Source organism: Eimeria tenella, genomic scaffold (assembly GCF_000499545.2).
Source record: "Eimeria tenella Houghton genomic scaffold, Eth_scaff1, whole genome shotgun sequence".
NCBI lineage: Eukaryota > Apicomplexa > Conoidasida > Eucoccidiorida > Eimeriidae > Eimeria > Eimeria tenella.
In genome coordinates, this window is record NW_013541457.1 from 349,355 (window position 1) to 372,741 (window position 23,387).

General features: G+C 47.8%; 5 protein-coding genes across 5 annotated transcripts; 2 read left to right on the top strand and 3 right to left on the bottom strand.

Annotated features, from left to right (window-relative positions):
- Nucleotides 1-737: 737 nt before the first annotated feature.
- ETH_00004815 (uncharacterized protein) lies at nt 738-2,057 on the bottom strand (the record flags this gene model as incomplete). The annotated part of the gene is made up of 1 exon (XM_013372354.1): nt 738-2,057. One exon carries the CDS (start codon nt 2,055-2,057, stop codon nt 738-740), a length of 1,320 nt encoding a protein of 439 aa, XP_013227808.1.
- Nucleotides 2,058-13,038: 10,981 nt separating this feature from the next.
- ETH_00004820 (uncharacterized protein) lies at nt 13,039-14,107 on the bottom strand (the record flags this gene model as incomplete). The annotated part of the gene is made up of 2 exons (XM_013372355.1): nt 13,039-13,143; nt 13,247-14,107. The coding sequence occupies 2 exons, from the start codon at nt 14,105-14,107 to the stop codon at nt 13,039-13,041; spliced, it is 966 nt and encodes a 321-aa protein (XP_013227809.1).
- A 137-nt stretch (nt 14,108-14,244) lies between these two features.
- On the bottom strand, nt 14,245-14,850 carry ETH_00004825 (uncharacterized protein; the record flags this gene model as incomplete). The annotated part of the gene is made up of 1 exon (XM_013372356.1): nt 14,245-14,850. The coding sequence occupies one exon, from the start codon at nt 14,848-14,850 to the stop codon at nt 14,245-14,247; it is 606 nt and encodes a 201-aa protein (XP_013227810.1).
- A 2,868-nt stretch (nt 14,851-17,718) lies between these two features.
- On the top strand, nt 17,719-19,573 carry ETH_00004830 (uncharacterized protein; the record flags this gene model as incomplete). The annotated part of the gene is made up of 3 exons (XM_013372357.1): nt 17,719-18,453; nt 18,654-18,884; nt 19,016-19,573. The coding sequence occupies 3 exons, from the start codon at nt 17,719-17,721 to the stop codon at nt 19,571-19,573; spliced, it is 1,524 nt and encodes a 507-aa protein (XP_013227811.1).
- Nucleotides 19,574-20,914: 1,341 nt separating this feature from the next.
- Nucleotides 20,915-23,312, top strand: ETH_00004835 (uncharacterized protein; the record flags this gene model as incomplete). Its single annotated transcript, XM_013372358.1, has 4 exons — nt 20,915-21,796; nt 22,244-22,395; nt 22,499-22,655; nt 23,103-23,312. 4 exons carry the CDS (start codon nt 20,915-20,917, stop codon nt 23,310-23,312), a joined length of 1,401 nt encoding a protein of 466 aa, XP_013227812.1.
- Nucleotides 23,313-23,387: the final 75 nt, after the last annotated feature.

Below are 23,387 nucleotides of genomic sequence, written 5' to 3' on the forward strand. Positions count from 1 at the left end.
GATACTAAGTGGGCTAGTTATCAGGCCATTATTCTTGTTGGCTTCTACAGCGGCTAAAATTTGATTCAAAGACAGGAAGTATGTGCAATGAGCTTTCTCTGCATTTTACACCAGGTAGTTGCCCAAAGGCCTTGTACTGCTGAAGAAAGGGGTTCCATTCGCTAGAGGCCGCTGCCACGGAGACTGAAAAGCCTTCGTTGCTACAATTTCACGTACGGCACATGACTGAGAACTTTTGTTACCAAAAGTTTATCGACACTACCCTAACATGCACACCAAGAGATCAACGTTTAGTTTTCTTTCGAAAAACGAATGTAGAGGGAATTTTCTCGGCAATTTGGGCCGCCAAGACATCATTATGTTTTTGTCTGCAGCTTATGTGTTTAGTCCAGTCGCTCACAGTACCACAGCTTTGCTGGTTAGTTACGAAGAATAGTACACTGGTGCTCAATATTGTTGGCCTTCTTCTCGTGAAGAAAAAGTGCAGGAGAAAGAAACACAGACTACGCCATAAGCACTGCCGAACTCGCCAGCTGGCGTGAAAGCATGAACTAGCTTTTTCCCTTCGTCTTGGGGGTAGCCAGTTTGCTCCTTTGAGCGTATTCATGGCACAATCAATTGCACAGAAGCAACACTCCTGTTCAACATATTAACGACGTAAAAAAGGGGGTGGCATAAACAGGGCCAGTAAGCGTTGCGTCCCTGCTTGCTGCTCCAGATGCCACTTGTAGGATCACCTATCTCCTCGACAGCTCTTGCCTCAGTGTAGGGATATTGTTTTGAAACTCGGCAGGCAGCAAAACCTCTCCCATATCGGCGCCAAAACTGTGTTTTTGCTTCAGGTTCCTTCTATCTGACGTCGTCTTTGAAGGAAAGCGGAAAAGCTGTTGAAAAGCCTTGAGAGTAGAGTGGTGTCGTACGGTTTGCAGCGGGAGGTAGGTGCCACCAGTGCAAGGAGGCATCTTTAGAGGGGAGCGAGACTGCACATCGAGTTCTACACAATCCTGTTTTCTCCAGCTCCTTAGAGTGCCTTGTTGTTCCTTCATATAATGCTCCTGAAGCTGTCGTAACAGACCTTGTTGCCGCTCCAAAATGCTGTTGTTTAGTACAACTTGCTGCTGCTGTTTGTCTGTGCCTTTCCATTTTTGTCGACTCGACTGAAGCGTCCGCGCAATTACTCCTGAGCAAGCTTCTGCCATGCCTACGTTGTTATCCCTGCGAATACCTTTTCTTTCAGAATCATGTCGCTGTGTTATTACCGCAGTATTAATGTTCTCGGTGTTGTGGACTGAAGGAGTAACATCAGACCATGCTTTGCTCATTTTTGGTAAGGCCACGTCTGTTGGTTGTGGCAGGACTTCACGCGCAGTTTGAGCAAACGTCAGGTCCCTCGCCTGATGCGGACCCCCAGAAAAGGTAGCAGCGCTCTGTTGACGCCGTTGAGACTGATGCGTTTGATGTTTCGCTCCATTAGTGTTGCTCAAATCATGGTCCTGATGTCGATACTCCATAAACTGATGCTGACGCTGCCGCTCGTTGTTACGCGTCTGGGCCTGTCTCGCAACCGCATTTTGCGAAGCCTCCAGTAGAAAAAGTCGTATTGCCTCTTCCTTTTCGGCTTGTTGTATGGCTCGCACAGCTGAAAATGCCTGATTTTTATCTTCAACCACTTTGAAGTGCACGCTTTTAGAGTTTCCACGGCAGTTTGCATGCCTGACACTTGAGCTCGGATCCTCTTGTCTGATTTTCGTAATGAAAGAGTTCCACACGAAAGCATCGCTAGCAGATAAAGCTCCTACCCCACCGCTCTCGCCTTTGCTTTTGAAACATCCTGGTTTATCTGCTGCATTTTTGGGGACTCCTTTATCTGCGTTGGAAGAAGAATGCACTCTAGAAAATGTGGAAGACTTGACATGGGGAACAGTGTCTCCGGGCTCAACAAATTCGTGAGTCTCTTTTTCATTGTTTGTCCATAGGCCACGAGTAACACGCACGAGCTGTAGCCCGGCAGCGTCTGCTGTCTCAGCTTCTTTTTGGAAAGATAAGCTGTTAGACATTTTTAATGCTACAGCCCAAGCAGGCGTCAAGAATGAGCCGTCATTTCTCTCATTGGTTTCCTCATCCGCGACGCGTTTAATGTCCCCGGTAAGATCTTGGCAAGGCAGTATAAGCTGAGAACTACCTTTCTGTTGGCTACAGTTCCCCTCACTTTGTTCAGCGAGTTGTAGGGATGACGTGACAGTTCTAGTTGTTTCAGCTGCCGTAGATTTCGGCGTGAAGCGGAAGCTTGTCTCTGCGGCTCTTTGCGTGAAAGTGTTTTCTAGTCTCTGCGTCTGACAGCATGGTGAAGATGTTGTGCTTTCCGAAGCTGTTATTAATTGAGCATAGTCCCTCTGCTCCTTTTGAGAAGGCGTTTGCCGCTGCTCTAACTGCATTTGTACTTGGTCCTTATATTGGTGGCAAACAGCAACGATCGTTGATGCGCTGAAATTTTCTTGCTTCGACTGCTTATCGTTGTTCTTCTTCAAAGCAGTTTGTCCTTGAGGTTCATGTCGCATGGCTAAACGGAGCGTTTGCTTCGAAGCGGCCTTTTTTCTCTCGGTCTCTTGGCGGCAAGGTAAGGGCAACGAAGGCGCACTAAGTCGGGCGTCGGAGGAATACGTGAAATTGTCGGAAGAAGGCTTTACTCTACGGATATATCTACTTTGACGCGGCACTTCTTGTAGTAAGGCCCGCTTATCCCATGAGTGACAACGTAATGACTCACAAGTTGCGCGTTTTAGGTCAAATTGTTTGCATGAGTTCTTCTGTGTAAGCCTATTCCCAGGCGTTTCAACAGGAGGTTGAGCAACGCAGTTGCCGGTCAGGCGAGAGCGAAGATGTGAAGAAGCCACTGTGCCAGTTGTTATTTTTGAAGGGTCTTCTGAGCTCACACCAAATATCGAGTCTGGAAAAGTTAACACTGCAGCAGGCTCAGCTAAGAACCTCTCTACGAGGAGAAAAGAAAGCACATGCGAACATATGAAATTCCTCACCGTATGAAGGCATGTACCAGCAGCCTCTACGTGCAACATATATATAAACTAACCTGCACTGTTTCCAGCTTCACTAGTTCCGGTCTGCCTTTGAAGCGATATTGATTCCGACATCACTAGGGCTGCAAGTAGCATATTCGCACTTCGGCTGTCTGTTCCAGTTGAGTCAGAGCCTTGTGATGCAAGTCTGTCTACGGCGCGTCCTCTCCTAGCAATTGTAGGGGGCCTAGCTGCTGCCGCCATGCCTCTTTCCTTCCACAGCGAAGCAAGCCGTATTCGCTCTTTTCTAGCTAGCAGAGCGGCGCGATGCTCTCTCAGGCGCTGTAGCTGCTGTTCCCTAACCTCTTGTTGCCTCCGAAGTAAGCGGCGCTTATTTTGCTGACGTACTTCAATCATTCGCCGTTCGATGTCCCTTTGGCGTTCCGTCAGGGTCTTTTGCACAGCCAGAGGCCCGCAAAGTAGCGACGCTTTAGCGTCGTGCCGCTCCATCGAAAGCTCTTCAGTCTGCGAAATCGACTGATTGGCTTTAGCTGTGACACAACTAACACTACAGGAAGGCGCAGGTGCTGAAGCCAGCTGAGGTCCGTTTCCCTCATGATGCCGCTTTTGAAAATTTCCCGCGCTACTTCGTATCGAACTGCTGATGGAGTCGTGACAGGAGTCAGAAAATCTGTGGTCTTTTTTCGTCGGTCTATGCGTTTCCCTCGAGGGTAAGTGCCGAGCTATAGTCTGTTTTTCTGCTGGCAGAAAAAGCTCTGTTTGCCTCTGTGTCACAGTGCAGCTACAAGTGCTATTCTGGCCTGTGCTACAACCAGCGTTGCTTTCACTGGTGTGCCAGTATGAACAAGAAAACCAGTCGCCTGCGTCTTCAAGATGCACGGGGACAGTGTCCTTTACACTAGATCGCGAAGGCCCGTCCAGGGAATGAACATTTCCAGTCTCCAAGCAGCTGGAATCCACCGGAGTTGGTACAGAGCACCTGCTAGTAGTCATGTGAATATGCTTAAAAGAAATAGTCTTCTAGTCGCATGTGTGGAATGCTCAACGCATGAAAAAGTTGAACATGCTTGCATTCCGGTCCTCTGTGCCGGCTGGGGAGAGCGACTCTATGAGTGGTTGCTATGCGTGACACTCAAGCTTAAGTGTTCTTAAGAGGATGTCGCGAAAACTCAGGATAGATGTTGCTTTTCTCTACGGAAAGATGCACTGATATTCAGCTAAACGCAACAGAAGGCTTTCTGAAGGAGGTTTCAGTGCCAACGCAACAATGTTCAACGAATATCATGGCCTCAGCTTCACTTGATCCTGTATTTGGTGGTGAAGTTAACACAAGGAACAACACTGTATCAGAAAAAGCCTTGCACTTCATGAGCTAAAGAGGAATTTACAATACTCTGCTGGCCACGATATAATACGTGAGTTTGTTCTGGTTTCGTAGATAACAGCAGGCAGCTCTGAAGGAAAACATAGATAACAGCAGGCCGCTCTGAAGGGAAAAAAATTACCCCGGAGAATTACCAAAAAAATTCTCCAAATTTCGAAATAAAGATGTGCTGGCGAAGTTCATACTGGCAGCTTGAGCAAAGATAACTCAGGCTGAGCTTCAGGGAACGTCCAGCCTGTCTGTAGATGCATACAGCAAGCGACGCGGTCATGACTGACATGCATGCTCTCAATGTGATTGAATGTGGAACAAAAAAGACTAACTATGCATCCTTCTTAGATCATCAAGTACCTGAAGTACCTTCAGAGCACTCCACCTCCAAAGGGACTTAGCTTAGCTCTAGCCTGCGTTCAACGCCACTGCGCAGTGTGGAGCCTTTTTCGGAGAAGGCTAGTGACGGGCGGTTGTTGCTGTTCATTTGCATGGTATTAGGTTCTCTTATAGCAAATGCGCTATTGTTGCGTTATGAGTCTGAAGTAGTGCCAAGATGCTTGTTTCGCATGAAACCTGGTAGCAATCCTGTTATTTCTTGTGTGAACACTCCTACAGTGTCCTAATATAATGCAGTGTGCTCGTTTAGCAACTCTATAGGACCTTGTATTGCACAATTCCAGCTTTTAATTTGCTAGGATTTTAGAAGTGGTTAGAAGTGGTCTTTCCAGTTGAAATCGTGTTTGCTCATCTTCATATTCCTCAATGAGTGCAGTTGTGCGTGAAGAGTGACTCTGAAGCTTTTAGCGTTGGTAAACCTGTTCCACCTTTTTAACAAAAAAATAAAGTTTAGCCTGTACTACATAAAGACGTTAACGCACCAGTGCAGAAGCTCACACACCTTCCCGTGCCGCTGTTGCTTCGATCTTGCTCTGCATAAACTTCGGACTTTTTGCTGTATCTGTCAGTCTGGTCAATCAGCTGGAGCACTTCTGAATCTGCAGGCAGTTGAGTCTTTAGGCTGCTCCTTTTGTTTGTTTTTTGTTTTTCCTTGCCCTCAAATTCAGCAATCACTTTCCTGAATGCTTTCTTTCCCTGCACTGCTTTACATAGCTTCGTGGCGGTGCACCTTTCGCCCGAACTTCTTCACAGCACCACTAGCCAATTAATATGTACCAAGCGGGCTGCCTGTAGTAAAACTGGAATTACTATTTTAAAAGCAATTTCTGTACCCAGTGGGTTACTAGATCCGTTTAGATGTAGATAGAAAATATGTAGAACTAAACTCTTCCACAGCACCGTTAGCCAATTAATATGTACAAAGCGGGATGCCTGTAATAAAACTGGAAGGACGGAGTAGGGGAATGCGCAGGGAGCCCAAGAGAATAGCAGGCGCCATATCGTAGTTAATATAAGAGAAAAAAACGTTTTGTAGCAATCTATGCAGGGCATGCTTTGTCTAATGATGTAAATCGCCAGCTTGGCGCACTTGAAAACAAGCCAACTGCCATAAATCAGCTGTATCAATACCTGGCAATATTCGTTTTTTCGAAAATGCTTACCAGTTAGAGCTCTAGGTAAACCAGTGAGCAACTAGTTTTGCCTTCATCAATGAGCGGACAAAATATTCGAATCAACTTCATAGGTTGCGCGCTTTTAAGCAGTTTCAGAATTTTAGAGTAGAGAAACTGTCAGCTTGCCTTCGCTGCGTGAGATCGTCTGGCTTTGCTTCACAGAATCTAACCAGTTGGCATGTAAGGGAAAATTTATGATTGGGTAAAGCTATGCCCCAATTTCAGGAAGAAGAATGGAGCTGAAAAATATTATCACAGTTACAAACTAAACGTAAAACAGGTCTGAATGAAGTTTCTATTCCAGCACATGGGCACTACCTCATTAGAGCTAAATGGTGGAGCTCTAGGACTCGTGACCTTCTTAGGACTGCCTCACTACATTTCGCTGCCTCAGGTGCTTCCTTGCGACGAAAAAACCTTCTTGGCAAGTATTCACAATCTATTAAACGATAGCGAAAATTGCATCTTCACTTTCATTCTGTACCCTACTTCCCACAGCATTCACAGCATCCTCTATTTGTTTATCACATGGCTCAAAAACTTATGACAGCTACATTGACGAAGAGCAAGAGCTAAATTTTATTATTTTCTAGTCATTGAAGAGTCTCATTTTCTGCTTAGTCGGAAGACATTCATCGGCACAAGGTGCAGTTATGGGGGAAGGGTTCTAGGGAAATGCTACTTTTGCTGTTAGCACTAAATATTCCGTTCGCTTGCTTGCCTGGAAGAGACGTATGTGTATCAAAAAGGACAGCAAATGACAGATGAAAGAAAACACTTTTCCCACTTTAAGGGGCAGTTCGTGATACCAAGTGTCCCAAAATGTAGGGGAACTGCTCATATTCCAGCTCTCACACTTTATGAACGCGACGGCTGAGTCCCTCATGTTCAGCAGTAACTTCAGTTCCGTTTATTCCTCAACAGGAGTGGAGGTACTGCTGACCCGGGACAGAAATTATTTGGCCCTTTGGATAGAGAAAATCTATGAAATGGTTAGAGCTCGCTGACGCAGCATGCGCACAGAAGGACTTACAAAAGAAATGCCTGTATCACGGGTGAATCTCGAGGGAACTGAGGCACAGTCCAGACCAGTGGTCTAGGCGCTACTGATTGTGCATGCGTAGGCACAGTGCTCGAATCAAGAAATCTCTAGCCTAAGAAAAGAAAGAAGTGACAAAATACTTTAAAAGCAAGGAAAAAAGGCTTGTGTATAAGCAAGCTGTAACGTCTGGCCGTCACAAAGCACTCCAACCATACTCCGTAAAAGCATACTTATTTGCCTGAACCATGTGATTGCTGTTTACGGCTTGCTTAGCGCGACATGAGGGATAGAAACGTGCCTCTGTACATTTTCAGGAAAACTCCAAAGGTGCGCAACGAATCATCCACTTAGGCTGCCCTTGATGTCAGATGATTCTTAAGATTCGCATCACATAGTTGATACATTATAAACGGAAAAAAAAAGGCAACAAATAGCATGTCTGACCAGACACAGAGTAAGCAGTACATGGGCAAGTTTCGTATCTGCATACCAATGATGCGAGTAAACGGCTTATGGATGGTTGACATTTCTGATGATTTTACGCGCATACCACGTGTAGTATGCCGCGTGCATGACCACCAGCCAAGGCGGTAATCGCGTATTCATAAAACATAAGGGGTTCTATATTTTTGTTTTCATCGCCCGCCATGCGAGCTCATTGCAAGACCCTCGCAGTGCTGTGTTCTATGTGCAGAGCAGCCAGATTCATATCCTTCAAGTCTATTCGACCTCTCCAAAGTTTGCGAATCTTCGACAAAGCTCGGCAATAGAAGTCCCTTATAATCAGAACAGGCTACTCAAATTTTGGAAACGAACGGTGGCAAGGTAGCATCAGCTACTTATGAAATATGATGCATTTTAGACTCATAGGATCTACAGAAAGAGCAACACAGGAGTTTGAATTAGTAGCACATATTTTAGTTGGTTGTTCCTATGTTTCAGGTGGCATAGTTTCCCATTGTGGTGGGCGTGTTCTGTCAGAACTGCCAGCCAAAGATAAGGTGACTCCTCCCCGGCGCCTCACAAAGTGACAGCACCGTACGTTCGCCCAGAGCCTTTCCACATGCGTCCAAACAGATGGATTAGAGTGAAAAAAAGCCTGCCTTAATAATAGAAATTACTGACGTGAAACGAAGGGTCAATCCATGCCATTTGGCCAGCCTCATCAAGCCTCACCAGAGCAACCCTGCATGAGAAATATGCTGTAAAGCCGGCATATTTTATACACACCGATTCTTCCTATGCAGCGCGGACAGGATCGTGCTTTAGGGGAAGGTATGACGTCTCCGTAAGGGGCCTTCTCCGCGAAAGACTATCATGACATTTATGCATATTTTATCAATCCATGTGAATTATGCTCTGTTCAAATTATGAAACTGCTCGGGAATCGCTGTAACGTTAGTTAGTAACTCTTCTTGCATGAGTACGTGCTCGAGGCCCCCGACGTGACCAAAGAGAAATGGATGGGCCATTGAACTCGTATCCTTGTAAACCTGCATACTTATTCTTGAAGATATGAACACCTGTTTCGGTGTGCAGCAAGGAAACGGCCAAACGTGATTTCTATGCTCTGTCCTCGGCAGTTTAGCACCTAGTTGTCGTGGCCATCCCGAATGTGGAATCGGGACTCTCCGGGACTTTGCGGGTTTGATGCGTCACAAGGTTGGGAAAGCAACAGTACGTGCTTCAATTGCAGTGAAGCTAGAATCCAGGCCAGATTTTATGAGCTTTTAGGACTGGCAAATCGATGGACGCGAGCCACAAGGCCCTAGAGTAAACACTCCCTGGTGATGCATGTGGAGCGCGCGGCACTACAACGTTGCACAGGAGTTACTTTTGAAGCTTGTAACATCTAGTATTACAAAGCGCGTAATCACGAGTGAGTCATTTTGAGAATCCTGGGACTTCCTGCAGACCAATTTCAAGCGTGCTTTGAAGATAGGCCAGGGTTTGGGGCTGGCAGTGTTACCGAGCAGTCACAAGGGGAACGCAAGCCAAATGACACAAAACGCCCTCGTAGAGGAACGAACAACATTTGCTACTTGGTTCCTAAAGGGCGTATATAACGATTCTGCAGTTATTAGATGTGTGTGCACTTACGTAGTTACTGTGGGCTCAGGACACTGCATGTAATGAGCACCTTCACTCGGCTAAAAATTCAGTTAATCCGCCTTAAAGGTATATTCTTCAGTAGATTATCCAGTACAAGGTCAAGAGACTACTGCGTGTTGCTTGCAGCATAGCTAAGAACGTTGCGATGCGCATTATACCGTTTTCTGAAAGCATGGTAGGGAATCCGTCTCCTGAGAGAACTCCATCACCTCTCCATCACCTCACCTGCAGCACACCAAAGACCACCTATGAGGTTTTGACACTAGACAACGTCTCCTGCATCTCACGCTGGCAGAAGCACTCAGCTGGACATATTCTGCCGTTGCTGCGTAGCAGCGGCGCAGGCTGCCAAGCAGGTGCATGGCCCCGGGCGTTAGCTCGGCTTTGTGCTCGTGCACTTTTACAGGGGTTTACAGTCATGCAAGAATGTATCGCTGATAAAATAGCTAACACGTATATGCTTTGCAAAAATAACGTTACGAACTGCATGTGACGCGCTTGGATTTCAGCTGCGATGCCTGGACGTTTATCGAAGTCAGCACACACTCTTCATAGGCTTACATTGTCCCCAGGTACATCCGATACAACCCAAAATATCAATGAATACTCCTTGATCTCTGGTAGTCGGTACTTCTCGTGGTTCTACCACGCAGCAAAGGCAATATATCTCGGTACGATTGCTCCGGGCCTTTGTTTTCCGTTTGCCTCGCATTTTGGTACCTGCATCATAGCTGATGTGAGCAGCTTTGCATGGTTAATGCTTTTACTCGCCTTTGTCGCTCTCTCTTGCATGAATTTACTTCCGTAGCGGTTCACGGCTCCGCTTCTTTCTGAAACCAGTAGCCAACTTGGTGGCTGACAACAAAGAACACAAATTCGTTTTTGCCACCCGCCAAGGAAGATGACTAGGCACTTGGTTATATACCACTTGTTCGGGCTCCGGATACTCGTTGGCATATAATATATATTTTTGAAGACGAATACAGCTGTCCTGTAGGCCTGCACCCCGACCATAAACCTATTTATGGCCTAATTTGCTGCCCTTTCTCGTCAGCAGAAGAGAGAACTTTGGCTATTTGACTTTCTCAAACGTATGCCCATTACTGACTATGAGACACCGTTTACATCTTGTGATAAGTCTGATGCTCTGCCAAAGCCCTGAGGACACGGGTAGCCGCATACGCTCTGCTTCACGTCACCTTTGCCTCCACTGTGCCCATTCAGCAGGAGCGAAGCATATGCCTGAACAATATCTTTTTGGAGGCCTCCCTTAGCCTTTGGCTTTGCAATTACATTAATCTTTATTCAGTTTTAGGCTAGACCGTATTCAAATCCTATGCAAGCTAGCTAGCTGACCGTCACAAATCTCCAGGGCCTCCGACTCAATATGCCATGCTCCGAGTTCGCAAGGCGTTTACGTGGTAACAGAGGCGGGAAACCCTTCAGTATTTGGAACGTGGGATATAGAACACTTAACGGTTGCTTTACGATGCAGGGAAAAACCCCGATAGTGGCTCGGTTCGAATCTATAAAGGTTGTTACATTAAAACCACGCACGCATATTTAGTGAGGCTACTCCCCGCAACATTATAATTTTATTGTGGTCCTTGTGGAGCATTTGTCACAATGCTCCACGGTTAACTGCGTCTGTTTCGGTGGGCTCCTTCGAGTATGCGTGACATGTATTAGATTCATTGGAATGAAGTTAATCGATGAATCCATGCACAGTAGATAACCAACGCTTTGGAAGTTGATGCCAAATTAGGCAGGATGCCAGGGTTGTAAATTGTGGTATAGCCGTAGAGACCGCAGTGGCCCTAGAGACCCGAGTGTTACGAACCTTAGCGGAGGTGCAGAGCCTCCTATGGCTACCTGACGAGCCGTATTAGTTCTGCTATGCGCGACTTTTGGCATTTCAGTTTTTCTACGCTTTAGTACGTGCATATTTGCATCTAGATTGTGGCTCACAAACTGTGTCTTAACATGCTCTTGAAGGACAAGAATGCGCTTTAGTCTGAGCCTTTTCGTGACGGAAAAAGCGTCGCCTTTTGTGCCAAAAAATTGTGCGAAGCTTGCGTGATGTGCCCGAGCCAATAGAAAGTTTTGCTTTTCCCTGCATAACTTTAAAAATACTTGTGCTGCACACTAGCTACCTGCCTCGTACGTCAGCTAGTTGGATCCACCGTATACAACCGTAGGAAATCACTTGAACGCTTAATCAGCCAACGAAACGTTCTCCGGTGCGCGAAAATCTTACTTTAACTTATGTAAGAGCTCTGAAGCGGAAACACTCTGAAAGCTGGTGACTGTCACATAGCTTGACACTCAAAGCCACTTTTTGCCCTTCCTAGAACAAGTCAGCTTAGTTTGTTTGCATGCCGTTTAGTTGAAAATGCCTAAATTTTGGTTATTTTGTGCACAGAAACCACAACGCCATATTAATTGTTGTTTTGTTGCGGGGTAGCTCGCACTTGTCCCTCTACCTTTCGCTGCAATGAAACAATCAGGAAGATTTTTTCGTGTTTTTCGCTAGATGCGCCCGCTAATTAAGATATCGTGAGTAAAACGTTTTGCAATCTGAAGGAAACACCGTATTGTAAAAAAATGCTCCTAATATCCTTAGTATAACCCCTTTAAATGTTACGCCATCAGGGCTGAGCGAATGAACTTCAAAACAATACAGTCAACACGAGTATATTCACCCGGTGTGTAACTGCGACAGCTAAACAGCGATTAAAGCATGCTGAACTTCAAAACATTCAAACTTTTCCACGTCCTGCCTATATTTCGCCCTTTCGAAGTGGGGAAATTGGCGTAGAAACAAAAGACGCATGTATAGTAGGGATGTCCCGATGCATGTCCAAATACTACAAATTCATCTGCCGCAGTAAGCTGCCTTTCGTCTTCCCCTCCACGCTTCTTGCAAACATTTGGCCTGACAGTATCCTGATGGAGCTGGCGTGATGGTATCTTGCACAGTTTGAAGATCACAAAAACAAATTCAAATATGTTTTGTTACTGGTGCCACAGAATCCTTGGCGCACGAACTCAATAGTACCATGCATTCAGTATCTTGACGCGCCTATGAAGAAGCATGACACTGCTGGAGCAATAGGTGTTCTGCATTTAAAGCAAGTCAAGATAAACAGCGCCTCCTTCACTCCCTCCCTCGTTGGGACAATGTGTAGCGTACGACTTCTTACACCGAAGCTAGACTGTTCACACCAACTTCTTGAAGACAGACTTCTTCAGGATTAACTTTTAAGATGTAACTAGGCGCTGCGTCCTCAAAGGTAAACACGGGGGTCAGAATTTGGGGATTTCCGCTTGAATCTAGCTGAGAAGAAAAGAGCTGATTGCATAGTGGGCAGGAACGAAGAGGGCCCCCAGGTCCCCATGCTACAATGGTGGTGCCGCAAGTGCCGCATGTTTCCGGGACGGCAGGCCCGCCGTGAGGCCAAAAAGAGTCTGTATCATTTGTGATAAACGGGGAGAAAACTGGGGAGACAGGCGATTCTGGCTTAGTCTTAGCTTCCTGGCCATCGACACCCTGCTGCAGAAGCCACGTGGCATACCGTACGGGGAGGCCCGTTGCGCCACACCAGGGAAAGACCAAGTCACAAGATGGGCAGAAGCATTCCCAGTAAGCGCTAAGAGCGTTGCATTCCGGGCAACAGAGCTCATGTTTCTTTGGAGTTTGGAGCGTCTGGCGTGTCAGAGAGAACGACAAGCTTGTATCTTCCAGTCGTTGTTTATTCATTTGAGACTCTTGAGCATGCAACTCCAACGTATGCAATGCTTGCGAACACAAATTCCACTCTCTTGACTTGTAGGCAGAGATGAATAACATATGAGCACTGAGATGAGGGGGAAACTCCCGCGAGTAACACTCCCACAATCTTACTGCGACGCAGAGAGCTGCACGAGCTCGCCGTTCGGATAAGTGGAAACAACAAAGAAGGTAAAGATGGCATGCTGCAGCACATCTCCAATGCTTTTCTTCCTCTGCAGTTTGATGCTGATGCAGCATGTTGGCATTTGCTATTGAATAAACAGGTGTTCCACTGGCCCTGCTGCAGACAGTCTCAAGAGTGGGAGGGCAGAGCACCTCTTCAGAATCTTTTGCAGAACCGCGACTTAAACGGTTTTGCCGAACAAGTAATGCAGCTGATACGTGCATCTTTCGCTGGCGCTGAGGGTTTTGAACGTGAAGGAGGCGGCTGGGAAGGCTCGTCAGCTCTTGGGCTGCTGCCTCGAAGGCGCCAATGTTGAGAAAGGCCTCCACTATGTCCATGTTGTTGCAGTTCTTGCTCTGGTGCTGGACTGCAATTTTGTAGGTAGTGGCTATCTTGTCTAATTTATCTTTGTCACAGTGCTGCCTAGCAAAGGAAACAGCCTGTGCCCACTCCGCACCTTCTAAGGCGGCATCAACAGCAAGCTCCGGCATTCCCGCTTTGAGAAAAGCCGCTGCACTCGCTGATCCCTTCCCCGAAGCAGCAAGCAATTGGGCTGCGCGGAAAAGCAATTCTTTATTTCCGTCAGGGATCGCGTTGGCCAGTTCTTCCAGTTCATCATACTTTTCAGAAAAGAAATATGCCTCAATAAGTCCCTCTTGAGGCCTCACTGAAGAGTACAGATCAATACACTCTCGCCACTTCCCCCTTTCCTTCAAGGCTTCTGCCAGGGCAGTCCGAACGTGATCCAAACAGCTGTTTTCCCACCGATTGCGTGAAGAGGCTGCCAACTTTAAGGTGTCTGACGCTGCACTCCACAGACCAAAAGAAGCGAAAAGATGTGCGGCATGATCTCTCCTTCGCTGAGCTTCATAAAAGGCTCCCGCCCCTAGTATGTCCCCAGCTAAAAGAGATATCAAGGGCCTGCCATCTCCCCTTGGATTCAGACTACGGGCCTTCTTGAGCACTTGCAGGCTACAATAGTCTTCGCACCTACGCGACCGTACGATAGACATTGGCGCACTATGACGACATCAGGCCACATAATAATGTGTCAGTAGCCATTTATCTACTGAGATAGCGCCTCTAATATGTGCTTGTTCTTCAAGAGTATGTTAGTTGCAGAGGCCGGTACTCCTCCAATACAACAATTTCACTGCCCTGCTAAACAAAAGGCCTGGGTCTGCGGCATGGTAACAGACCTCACGAGTGCCTCCTCCGCAATTTCGAGCTCTTCTAGCTCCAGGGCAGCTTTAGCCAGAAGTCTCCAAAGCGTGGAGTGGCTAAAGCTGGCAGCCAAAGTGGCAGCTTGCTGGAGACTCACAACAAATCCACGGTCCTGTGTACCTGTTCGACAAGCCTCAAGCAATTGCCTCATCTGCAGCAGAGGCTGTGCATCAAAAGTGCTGAATTGCACATGCTGTTCCTCAGTTATCTTTCGTCGCAGCATTGTAGGAAGACATACTGCACTTGCGCAAAGGTTGCGAAAGTCAACAAGGCATACGCTTCCAGTGATGAGTTTCTTATTTGAGTCGAAGCCAAACAACGATGAGGGCGATACCCCTTGACGCGTTGTTTGGACAAGAAACAGTCCTGCCCGGAGCATCACTGCGATTAGATCGTTGTGATCGTTTGCCCACATGCAATCGAGAACGTCCTCCAAGGGTTCGCAGAGCACTTCCGCAAAGCAAGAGGAAGGAGAACCTGAACAGATCCTCAGGAGGAACAGGGAAGTTCTTGCTGATAACAACAAAGGCATTTTCCCGAGCTAACTTCACAGAGCACCCCGTTAACTTAAGGGCAGCAACACACAGTCTAGACGTGATCACTCTATGCTCAAGTAGAGCTTGCCTGTTTGCTCCTTGGGAGCTGTTACTTTCAAAATATGAAGGCGTCCATGCATGTCCATCCCAGCAAGTGCCGTCGCATCGTTATTTAGTTTCATAGTCTTCAGGGGACTTGGTGCAGTGCCAAAGGCTTCCAGTTGGAGCTGAGGCTTCTCTGTTGAAAGTGTCAGACGAAGCAACTGGCCCCCACTCTGAGCCACAAGAAGGCATGTGCCACTTCCACTCAGTGAACAAATTTGTTCGCTGCTTGTCTCGATCGGCAATAGCTCTTTGAATGAGTTTAAATTTGTCAGTGAGCTCAAGGAAACTGCTGTGCTGTTGCTCTTGCCACCATGAGTTAGGTGATGGATCCATAGATTCTGAGAGCTGTCAGAAACAACTAGCCACTCGGGGAGCAGGACTGCGTGTCTGGGGCCGACAGGAGAAAACAGAGTCTCCACTGTATTGCCCATAGAATCACAGAGTTCTACAGGAAAGCCTTCTGGGCGACTTTCCCGCTGTGGTTTCGCCATTGGTGTCGGTGCCGTATAAGCACTGCTTGTGTCGGGTAGACGATGAGGCCCATCCTGGTGTTGTAGCTGGTGCAAGGCGCCACACCGGTCATCTTGCCATAGAAATGTTGGCGGCAGCGCCGCTGTAACGTGTGGCACAACAGCACAGAACGCTTTTCCTGACGCAAGAAAGCGAGGTCCTCGAAAACGCCGGACAATGCGGCAGTTACCATGGTTGAGCGTAAAAGAGACTTCAGTTGCCCGCTGGTCGGGACAGAAAGTGCCCGCCGCTGCTACTGTGTTCTCCCCGTAGGCGCAACACAAGCTGTGGCGGCGCAGCGATAGTATGAAAATAGACTTTTCCGCGGCAGCTGCAAGCTGCTCCCCACTGACAGCCCATGCCAATGCCCGGGGCTTAGAGTCCCCCAAATTAAGAGAAGCTGCAACTTCTCCGCATGCATGGAATAAAACAAGAAGAGTTCCAGCAACTGTGCCATTTTGGAGTGACTTGGCTCCCACATTTTGCGTTCCCCCGAGAAAAGAACTTCGGGAAGATGAGACTCGTGAAACGGGAAGGCCAAATAGTGCTGCGACTGTCCCTGAAGGGTTCCACTCTGCAGCTACACACGATGAAAGCCCAGTGTCTAGGTTATGAGAGGACGATTCTCCGTCAGCGGACAGCAGCAGGGCGTGCCCACTAGAGTAACAAACTAGAACAGGTCGAACGGCCCAAGACCCTGGTTGCCAGGCTACAGCTGCAGGGAGCGCAAAAAAACAGCCTCCTGCTATTACAGGCAGCATAAAATTCTATGAAGGGACTGTTAGAGGAGTAAGAAATGACCGGCTAACCCGTGATGCGCTCTCGTTTAGCGGCCTCCGTCCTTGGAGTTATCTTTCGCATGTAAATTCCCCTCGAGTCATGCAGTTGTAATTCCCCTTCGCTCGTTGCTATGATAAATCCGGTGCCATTGAAAAAAGCAGCGAAACAAGAACAGGACTTTCGGAGATCGCGTGACCAGAGGCGCAATCCATCAGCTGTTACATTGAGCAGACGACCGTCACCATGTAATCCGCAGAGTGACACCTGCGATGGAGATTTGGAAGGGTGAACCCACTGAATGCCGACTAACTCTCCAGAGCACCCAAGGTAAAATGTGGAGCGCTGGTGCCAGTCTCCTCTAGTTTCTTCCCAAACACATACATTCCCAGCTGCATCCGCCGTTGCTAAAAGGCCACTTGTGACGTCTGCACACACGCAGCACACGGGACCCTGAGGCAACGAACGCATGACAGGAAAAATATGGTGGACATCCACATAAGTTGGAAAGCGGGACTGAACACTCTACAGCTATGCGCCTATGCGCTGCCGGCCTCTAAACTGAGGTCTTGAACTTACCGCATGCCCATTGTGACATTGGATCTGGTATGTGCCCCCATCTTGTTGATGCGTATGATCAAAATTTTTAGAGCTTTGTGCATTAGGAGAGCTAGAAATTTGTGTGGCTTGCAGAGCTTTTAGGGCTCCGCAGTCGCTCCCCAGAAGTAGCCATTCATCCCGCCAAACAGCGCAGCGGGTTGACGATAGTGGGAGCGATATATCAAGAAGGCAGTGCATTAGAGATTCCATAGACTTAAAATGCAGGATTTACGGGCCTAAATAATTGACGAGACAGCTCTGCACCTCAGGCCGTCAGCTGCACATCTACTGCAGCCCGACCACTTCGCCTCTCACTTTCTACTGTTAAGGGTAATAAATAATATGAAAAGCATAGCTGGAAGCTCAGATAAAAAGGCTGACTTCCTTTGCGCAGTGGCCACAAGCCAAGTTAATGAAGTGCCTCTGGGGCTTTGATGGTCCAACTACAACAGGCCCGGCGTGAGGTCTTGACCTCAAAGTCCCCTCCCGGTGAAGAAACTGTTGAAATATTCTTTGAACAGATAATATTTTACTGGAAAACATGAAATATACATTTTTGGTACCATAATCGTCGGAATAACGGACAGAAGGCAACTGATCCGTTAGCTCAAATGCTGCTCGCATTTCAGTGCATTCATACCCTGCTCTCGTTTCAGTGCGGTGCCCGTAACACCGTTACATGTTGCAGACTGCAGCTTTTATGTGAAAAAAAGAAATAATTTGGGATTGATCAAAATTTCTCTTGCTTTTCACAAGTCACAGTTCTTCCGTTTGAACGTGTGGGCTGCCTTTCAATCTCAGGGGCGTGCCTTCGGCCTCTGCGCTCAAACTGAAATATTTGAACCTTATGGCTCCACAGCATCAAACCGTCAATGGCAGGCGCTACTTTCCGTGGGGGAATTAGCCCGCTAGGGAGCTTTCCCCCGAAATGTTCCCGTGGAGTGACCCTTCTGCATTCTGAGCTCGAGCAGATAATCGCGGTTGCTGCGGGACTGCCAACAGATGTAGATCATCTGAAGGAAATCGAGATGCAAAAAATGAAACAAAAGCAGAAAGAAGCTGCAGCACGGGTCTCAAAATGGCATAATCTGCTCCAGAATGCACGGGAACGGAAGTTGGCTGAGCAGCGCCTGCAGGAGCAACGGCGCGAGCAGGAATTGCTAGCGCAAAGTCAGGAGGAAGAGAGACAACGGCAAATGCAGGAAGAAGAAGAAATTCAGAGGGCCAAACTCGCGACCATGCAAAGGGATGAGAAGTTTAGAACTTTTCTCCGCGCACAGATGATAGCAGATACAATCGCCTGGCTACGCGGACAGCAAGAGTGGCTGAACCAAAAGAATGATCTAGAAAGAATGCGCCAGTTTGATTTACTCGAGGAGCAGAAGAAACTGGAAGAGCGCCTGAGGCAGAGAGAGATGCATGACAAGGAAAAACAGCAGGCGAAATTAATACTTGCACGGGCCACTCTTAAACAGCAGATTCAAGAAAGAGAGAAACAGAAAGAGCAGGAGATTATGAAAGCAGCCGCTGAAGCTGAAACAAACAAAAAGCGTCTACAAGAACTTCAACAAGCAGAATATGAAGCAGAAAGGGCAAAGCGAGAGGAGGTATTGAGCGACCTGGGTGCTTCCTCACGCAATTCCTTCACACTACCAAGACTTCCAGGCACTGCAAGTGCCTTTTAACCAGAAAAAAGATGCTATATACTTTGACACGTGCACTGGCATCCATTTGTTGTATTCGGTAGAACTATTGCTTGCCTTCCCATTTGTGTCAAGAGGTGCGCTTGATGGTGGTAATTTTTCAGTCTCGCCGGCTCTACAGGGAACTGGTAAAGGAGAATGAAGAGCTTCAAGAAAGACGCAGGGCAGCAGAGATGCAGCAGAAAGCCGAAGAGGCAGCAGCCTTCGCTTGCGCAGCGAAACTTCGGCAAAGAGAGGAAGCGATACGAAAGAGACAAGAGGAGGTCAGGGCTTGGGCGCTGGGAAGGAGCGAACGGCTCATATCTCAAGGAGCGGCGGTGATTGCAGCTACCCAGGTATTCATCTCATATGCGTCCACGCTTTGACATCCGGTGTGTCACACAGTGATATCTTCATGCATGTAACATAATTTGTTTTAAGGCAGTCCGCCTTCTGAGTTTCTTTCGCGACTTATTGTTCTGTTCAGGCAGAGGAAGCTCGGCGTATAGAGAATCAGTGCGAGCAGTGGATGGCCCAGGTAAGGCAGGCAGAAGAGGCAAAGCAGCACAAGAAGGCAGCGTCGCTGCGGCACCTGATGAAAAGTTCAGAGGAGCAGATCGAAGCAAAACGTCGGGAAAAAAAGCAAAAGGAAAAGGAGGATGCAGAATACGTTGAATTGTTTCGCAAGGCTGCAACCATAGCCCAGGAGAAAGAGGAGCGGGAACATCAAGAGCAGCGCAGAAACCGCTTGAAAGTGAGACACGAACAAGAGCGTCAAGCACAGGAGAAGGAGCAATTAAGGAGACAACAACGAGAACTTAGTCTGGCAGAAGACATGAAATCAAACGAAAAGTTACGAGAGGTAGACCTAATGGTGGAGCGTTTCGCTGAGGACAGCATTGCAGCGGCAAAGGCAGCTGGTACAGACTGGCGCATATTGGAAATGGCTAGAAGAAGGCTGCGACGTCAAAGTAGCCTGCGTGAACCACATAGGGAACACAAGGGCGATAACTCCAGAGCGAGCCCTCGAACACAGATTTTTTGATCATCAAATTACTGGCTGCGCCCGTCAGGACAGCGATGATCCAGTGGAAGCGAACATTAATGCCACATTACGGAACAACTATATGCTTGCTTTTGAAGGGGCCAAACATCTCAACCAATCTTCACGGGACTCATTTGACTACTTATTGCTCCAGATGGAAAGCTAACCTACAAAATGATGAAAGCGCTGCTATTTCACGAAGCCCTTCCGCAACAAAACCAGCACTTTGCGCGTCGAGAAAAGCCAGCGCATTGATGCCGTCTTTACTGCTTGATCTTTTGCGCACGTACGTTAATCAAAAACTGTTTTCCAACAGTGCACATCTGCTGTTTACGCTGGTAACGTTTCTGTCCCTGTGTTTTATATGGAGTCGCAATCCGATGCAACCACTGATGATGCTTTTCGCCAGGGAATTCTGTCGCTTCATTCAAGAGGGCTGCAATGCTGCGGTTAACTACTATTCTATGGGGACCTATGCTTTTGGCACAAATATTGAAGAGCGTATATTCTCAATTATTTTCTGTCAAGCATATGCGATAGCGCAAGTCGCAGCCTACCAGCCGCTCTGCATGAGGCATTGCTTGAGCTCTCATATGATGACACGCCGCATTAGTATCACTACTAGAAAACATGGCCTGATACAAACGCTGCCATTGTCACGATTACGGAGCACCATAGAAATTCTGCACACAGCCCTAGACGCCTACTGCGTACACGAAATTGTACGTGTACGGTGACCTATGGCGAGCAAGACAATGACTCATAGTGTTCTGCTCTACTGCGAGGGTAAAACAGGATGCAGAAGAGAAGGAAACACAGTACTGATCGCACAATGGTTTCGGCCAGCTCTGTGGACTCCACAGCGGGAGAGGCGAGCCTCTCGCTCCTATGACTGGGTTCAACAGGCATTTGAAATGTTTTACTTTTTGACCTGGCTTTAAAAGCTTGTAGCATGAACAAGGGGCCTAAGGCTAGGGGCTGAAGTGCTGCTAGGCTCTGGTTGGTGGCACACCAACAGGGTCACTGGCAACCCTCGTGTCCAAATCTACGGAGCTTCTGGCTGAAATACAGCCGAACGAGTTATTTACGCTGAAAAAATTCACTTCAAAGTAATGTTTTGGCCGTCTAAGGTGGTTCTTGTGAACTCGGGCAGACAGCACCACAAATCGCAGACACGAAGGGGGACACTTTTGCTTCACGACCCCGCTGGGAGGCCGGTATTTTTGAGCATAGGGGTTTGCCCTAACTTCTAGATTTTTCTTTATAGTGCCTCCTAGCCTGGTTCTATTTGTCTCCTGGGGGCTTAACCGGGAGCGCCGCTGAACATTGTATCCTGAAGCGATGCCAATGCCACACATGGCTCTGCTAACTCTGCCACAACACCATCTGCAACCGCAGCTACTGCAGCAGTTGCGCAGGGATTTGAACAGACTTAGCGACACTAATAGGGCCATTCGGCTCCAAGGGATCAGTTCCATCCTCTTCGCGTACACGGAGGAAGCTGCAAAAAGACCGGCGGAAGGTGGTGACGTTGTTACAGCGGATGTAAGGGACAAGGCGGCCTTAAACGAAAAGAAAAATGCGAGTTGCTGCTTTGCGGAAGCATTTTTGTCCAATGTATACTCATTAGTGGCTGCGCTATGCGCTGATGGGGAGTCTGAGTCTTGTCGAGAGGCTGCTTTACAGCTCCTGCAGCTCGTAGTGAAAAAGTTTCTGTCAAGGAAGGAAGTAATAGCAATATGCAAGGGCATAAAGAGGTGTATCATCAAAAATCAATTGAAGGGATTGGACTACACTGACTGCGCTGCGAGTGGCGCCTGTTACAACACTGAAGATGGCAGGTGTCATAGCAGCAGCTCCGGACCTACTAACACAGAAGCGGCAAAATCGTTAGTGCTAGTTTTATCAGATAGGCTTAAAGAAGCCTCAGGTCAAGCAGAAACGAGCGAAGAGCTACGTTTCACAGTCATGAAGTTCTTACAGGACCTGTTGGTACACTATGCGACAGACCTTCCTGTGCCAAAGAGCAACGCGCAGAACCCTGAGATACAAGAGCAACTAATACTGAAAAATTCAGATGGTTGGAACGCAACAGATTTCGCAGACAGTTTGCTGGCGGCAGTTGCGGGGGCTTTAAGAGACCAAAGGCCGACCAATGCCGTCGAGGCCTGCAGACTTCTAGCTGCAGTATGCCAGAAAGTACGAGCATCAGTACTTTTACAGGTGAGACGCCACTAAGAATGACATGCTTTTCTTTACATTCGCTTTCTTCTCTTCATGCAGTGGCGTTCTGCTTTGGCTCCAGCGGAGCAAGCCCTTGTTAACACGCCCGATATGCTGTTCTGTTAGCAATCTGCCTGCAGAGCAGCAAGCCGCTGCTGGAGCGGCTTCTCAGTTGCCTTGCCAGACCACAGAGGGCTGTGAGATGGGTACGGAGTAATGTAGTGCGCATGTTGGAGTCATGACAAACTTTTCAATCAGCAGGTTAAACGGGGAACTTTTTATGACTCTCTGGTCGAGAAGAACCTCACGACTAGTCGTAGTTAGAGAAGATGCTGGCTAGACACATCGAAATAAGAACAATTACCAGGCAGCGAACGTCGCTTGAAGTGCTCGGAGAAAGCGGTATGCTCATTAAGAGCGCCGTATGCTGGTGTGCTTGCTTCGCAGCGAGCAACCGAAGCCTATGATGCTTTGCTAGGAGCTATTTCATCCCATGCAGCTGCAGCCGAGGATGCCGGTTCTCGTGCTGCGAGCCACATATGCTCAGCAGCTGCGGCAATTAGGCCCCTTTTGCTGCAGGAAGCAGCAGTACAGAATAAGTAGGCGTTCAAAATACTCGCTGTAGCCTTCGTAGCAACTCTGAGGACGTGTCTGATTTTTGAGCACAGTTGCATACCACTGTTTCTGCACTTGCTCTTGCAGGGTTCGCATGGTGCAAATGTTGAAGCGCCTGCTGCAGCAAATGTCTCCGCGGGTTTTACTGAGACCGAAAGTGCTTCCACAGCTGCTGCAACTTGTGTTGCTTTTGATGGGGGACACCGACCAAGAAGTGGCAGCAGAAGCTGAGAAAGCATTACTTGTAAGGCACTGAATTTTCTTACTAGAGAATGTCTTCAATGCTCATCAGGAATTTTGGGAGGCCCAGTAGAAACCTTCGTATCCTTATATTACTGGGCTCAATTTCAGGCATGTGGACGCTGCAGAGTGTTGCTCCTCGATGCACCCTCCTATTTCGAAGGAGACAACAGAAACGGCAATGGAGACACGAGCAAAAGAAATCGCTGCCGCAGAGTCTATGCAAAGAAAAACTAGAAACTTCCAGTAGCGATACAAGCAGCAATGAAGACTCTTCAAAGGTGCCGCTCTTCCGTTCACTCGCCTCACAGTGCGCTGCACGTTCTGACTATTTGATTCCTCAATAAACAGAAATTTGCAGTGCTCGCAGAGTCTCTTGACAAAAGTTCTCATACCCTCCCTGCTGTTCGAATAGTTCAGATAGGGCTTCTGATGTCCCCTACTGCCGTAGGAAGACGACGACGAAGAGCCTTATAATGCTTTAGGCCTGACATCAGCCGTCTCCGTTGCAGTTGCTGGGACTCTTCCACCTGACGAAGCGGTGACGCAGCCTACAGAAATGGTGACGGAATTGGCTGGGCTACACCTGAAGGAGTTGATGACTGATGTAGGCAATGCTTTGCGTTTGCTGGTGCCGCATGGGGCGTTCGGTAGAGGGTAATCACTCCGCACCTTTTCGCTTACTGGTGTTGCTGTTGGTTGTTAGTTCAATTACTACTTGTTTGGAATGCTTTGA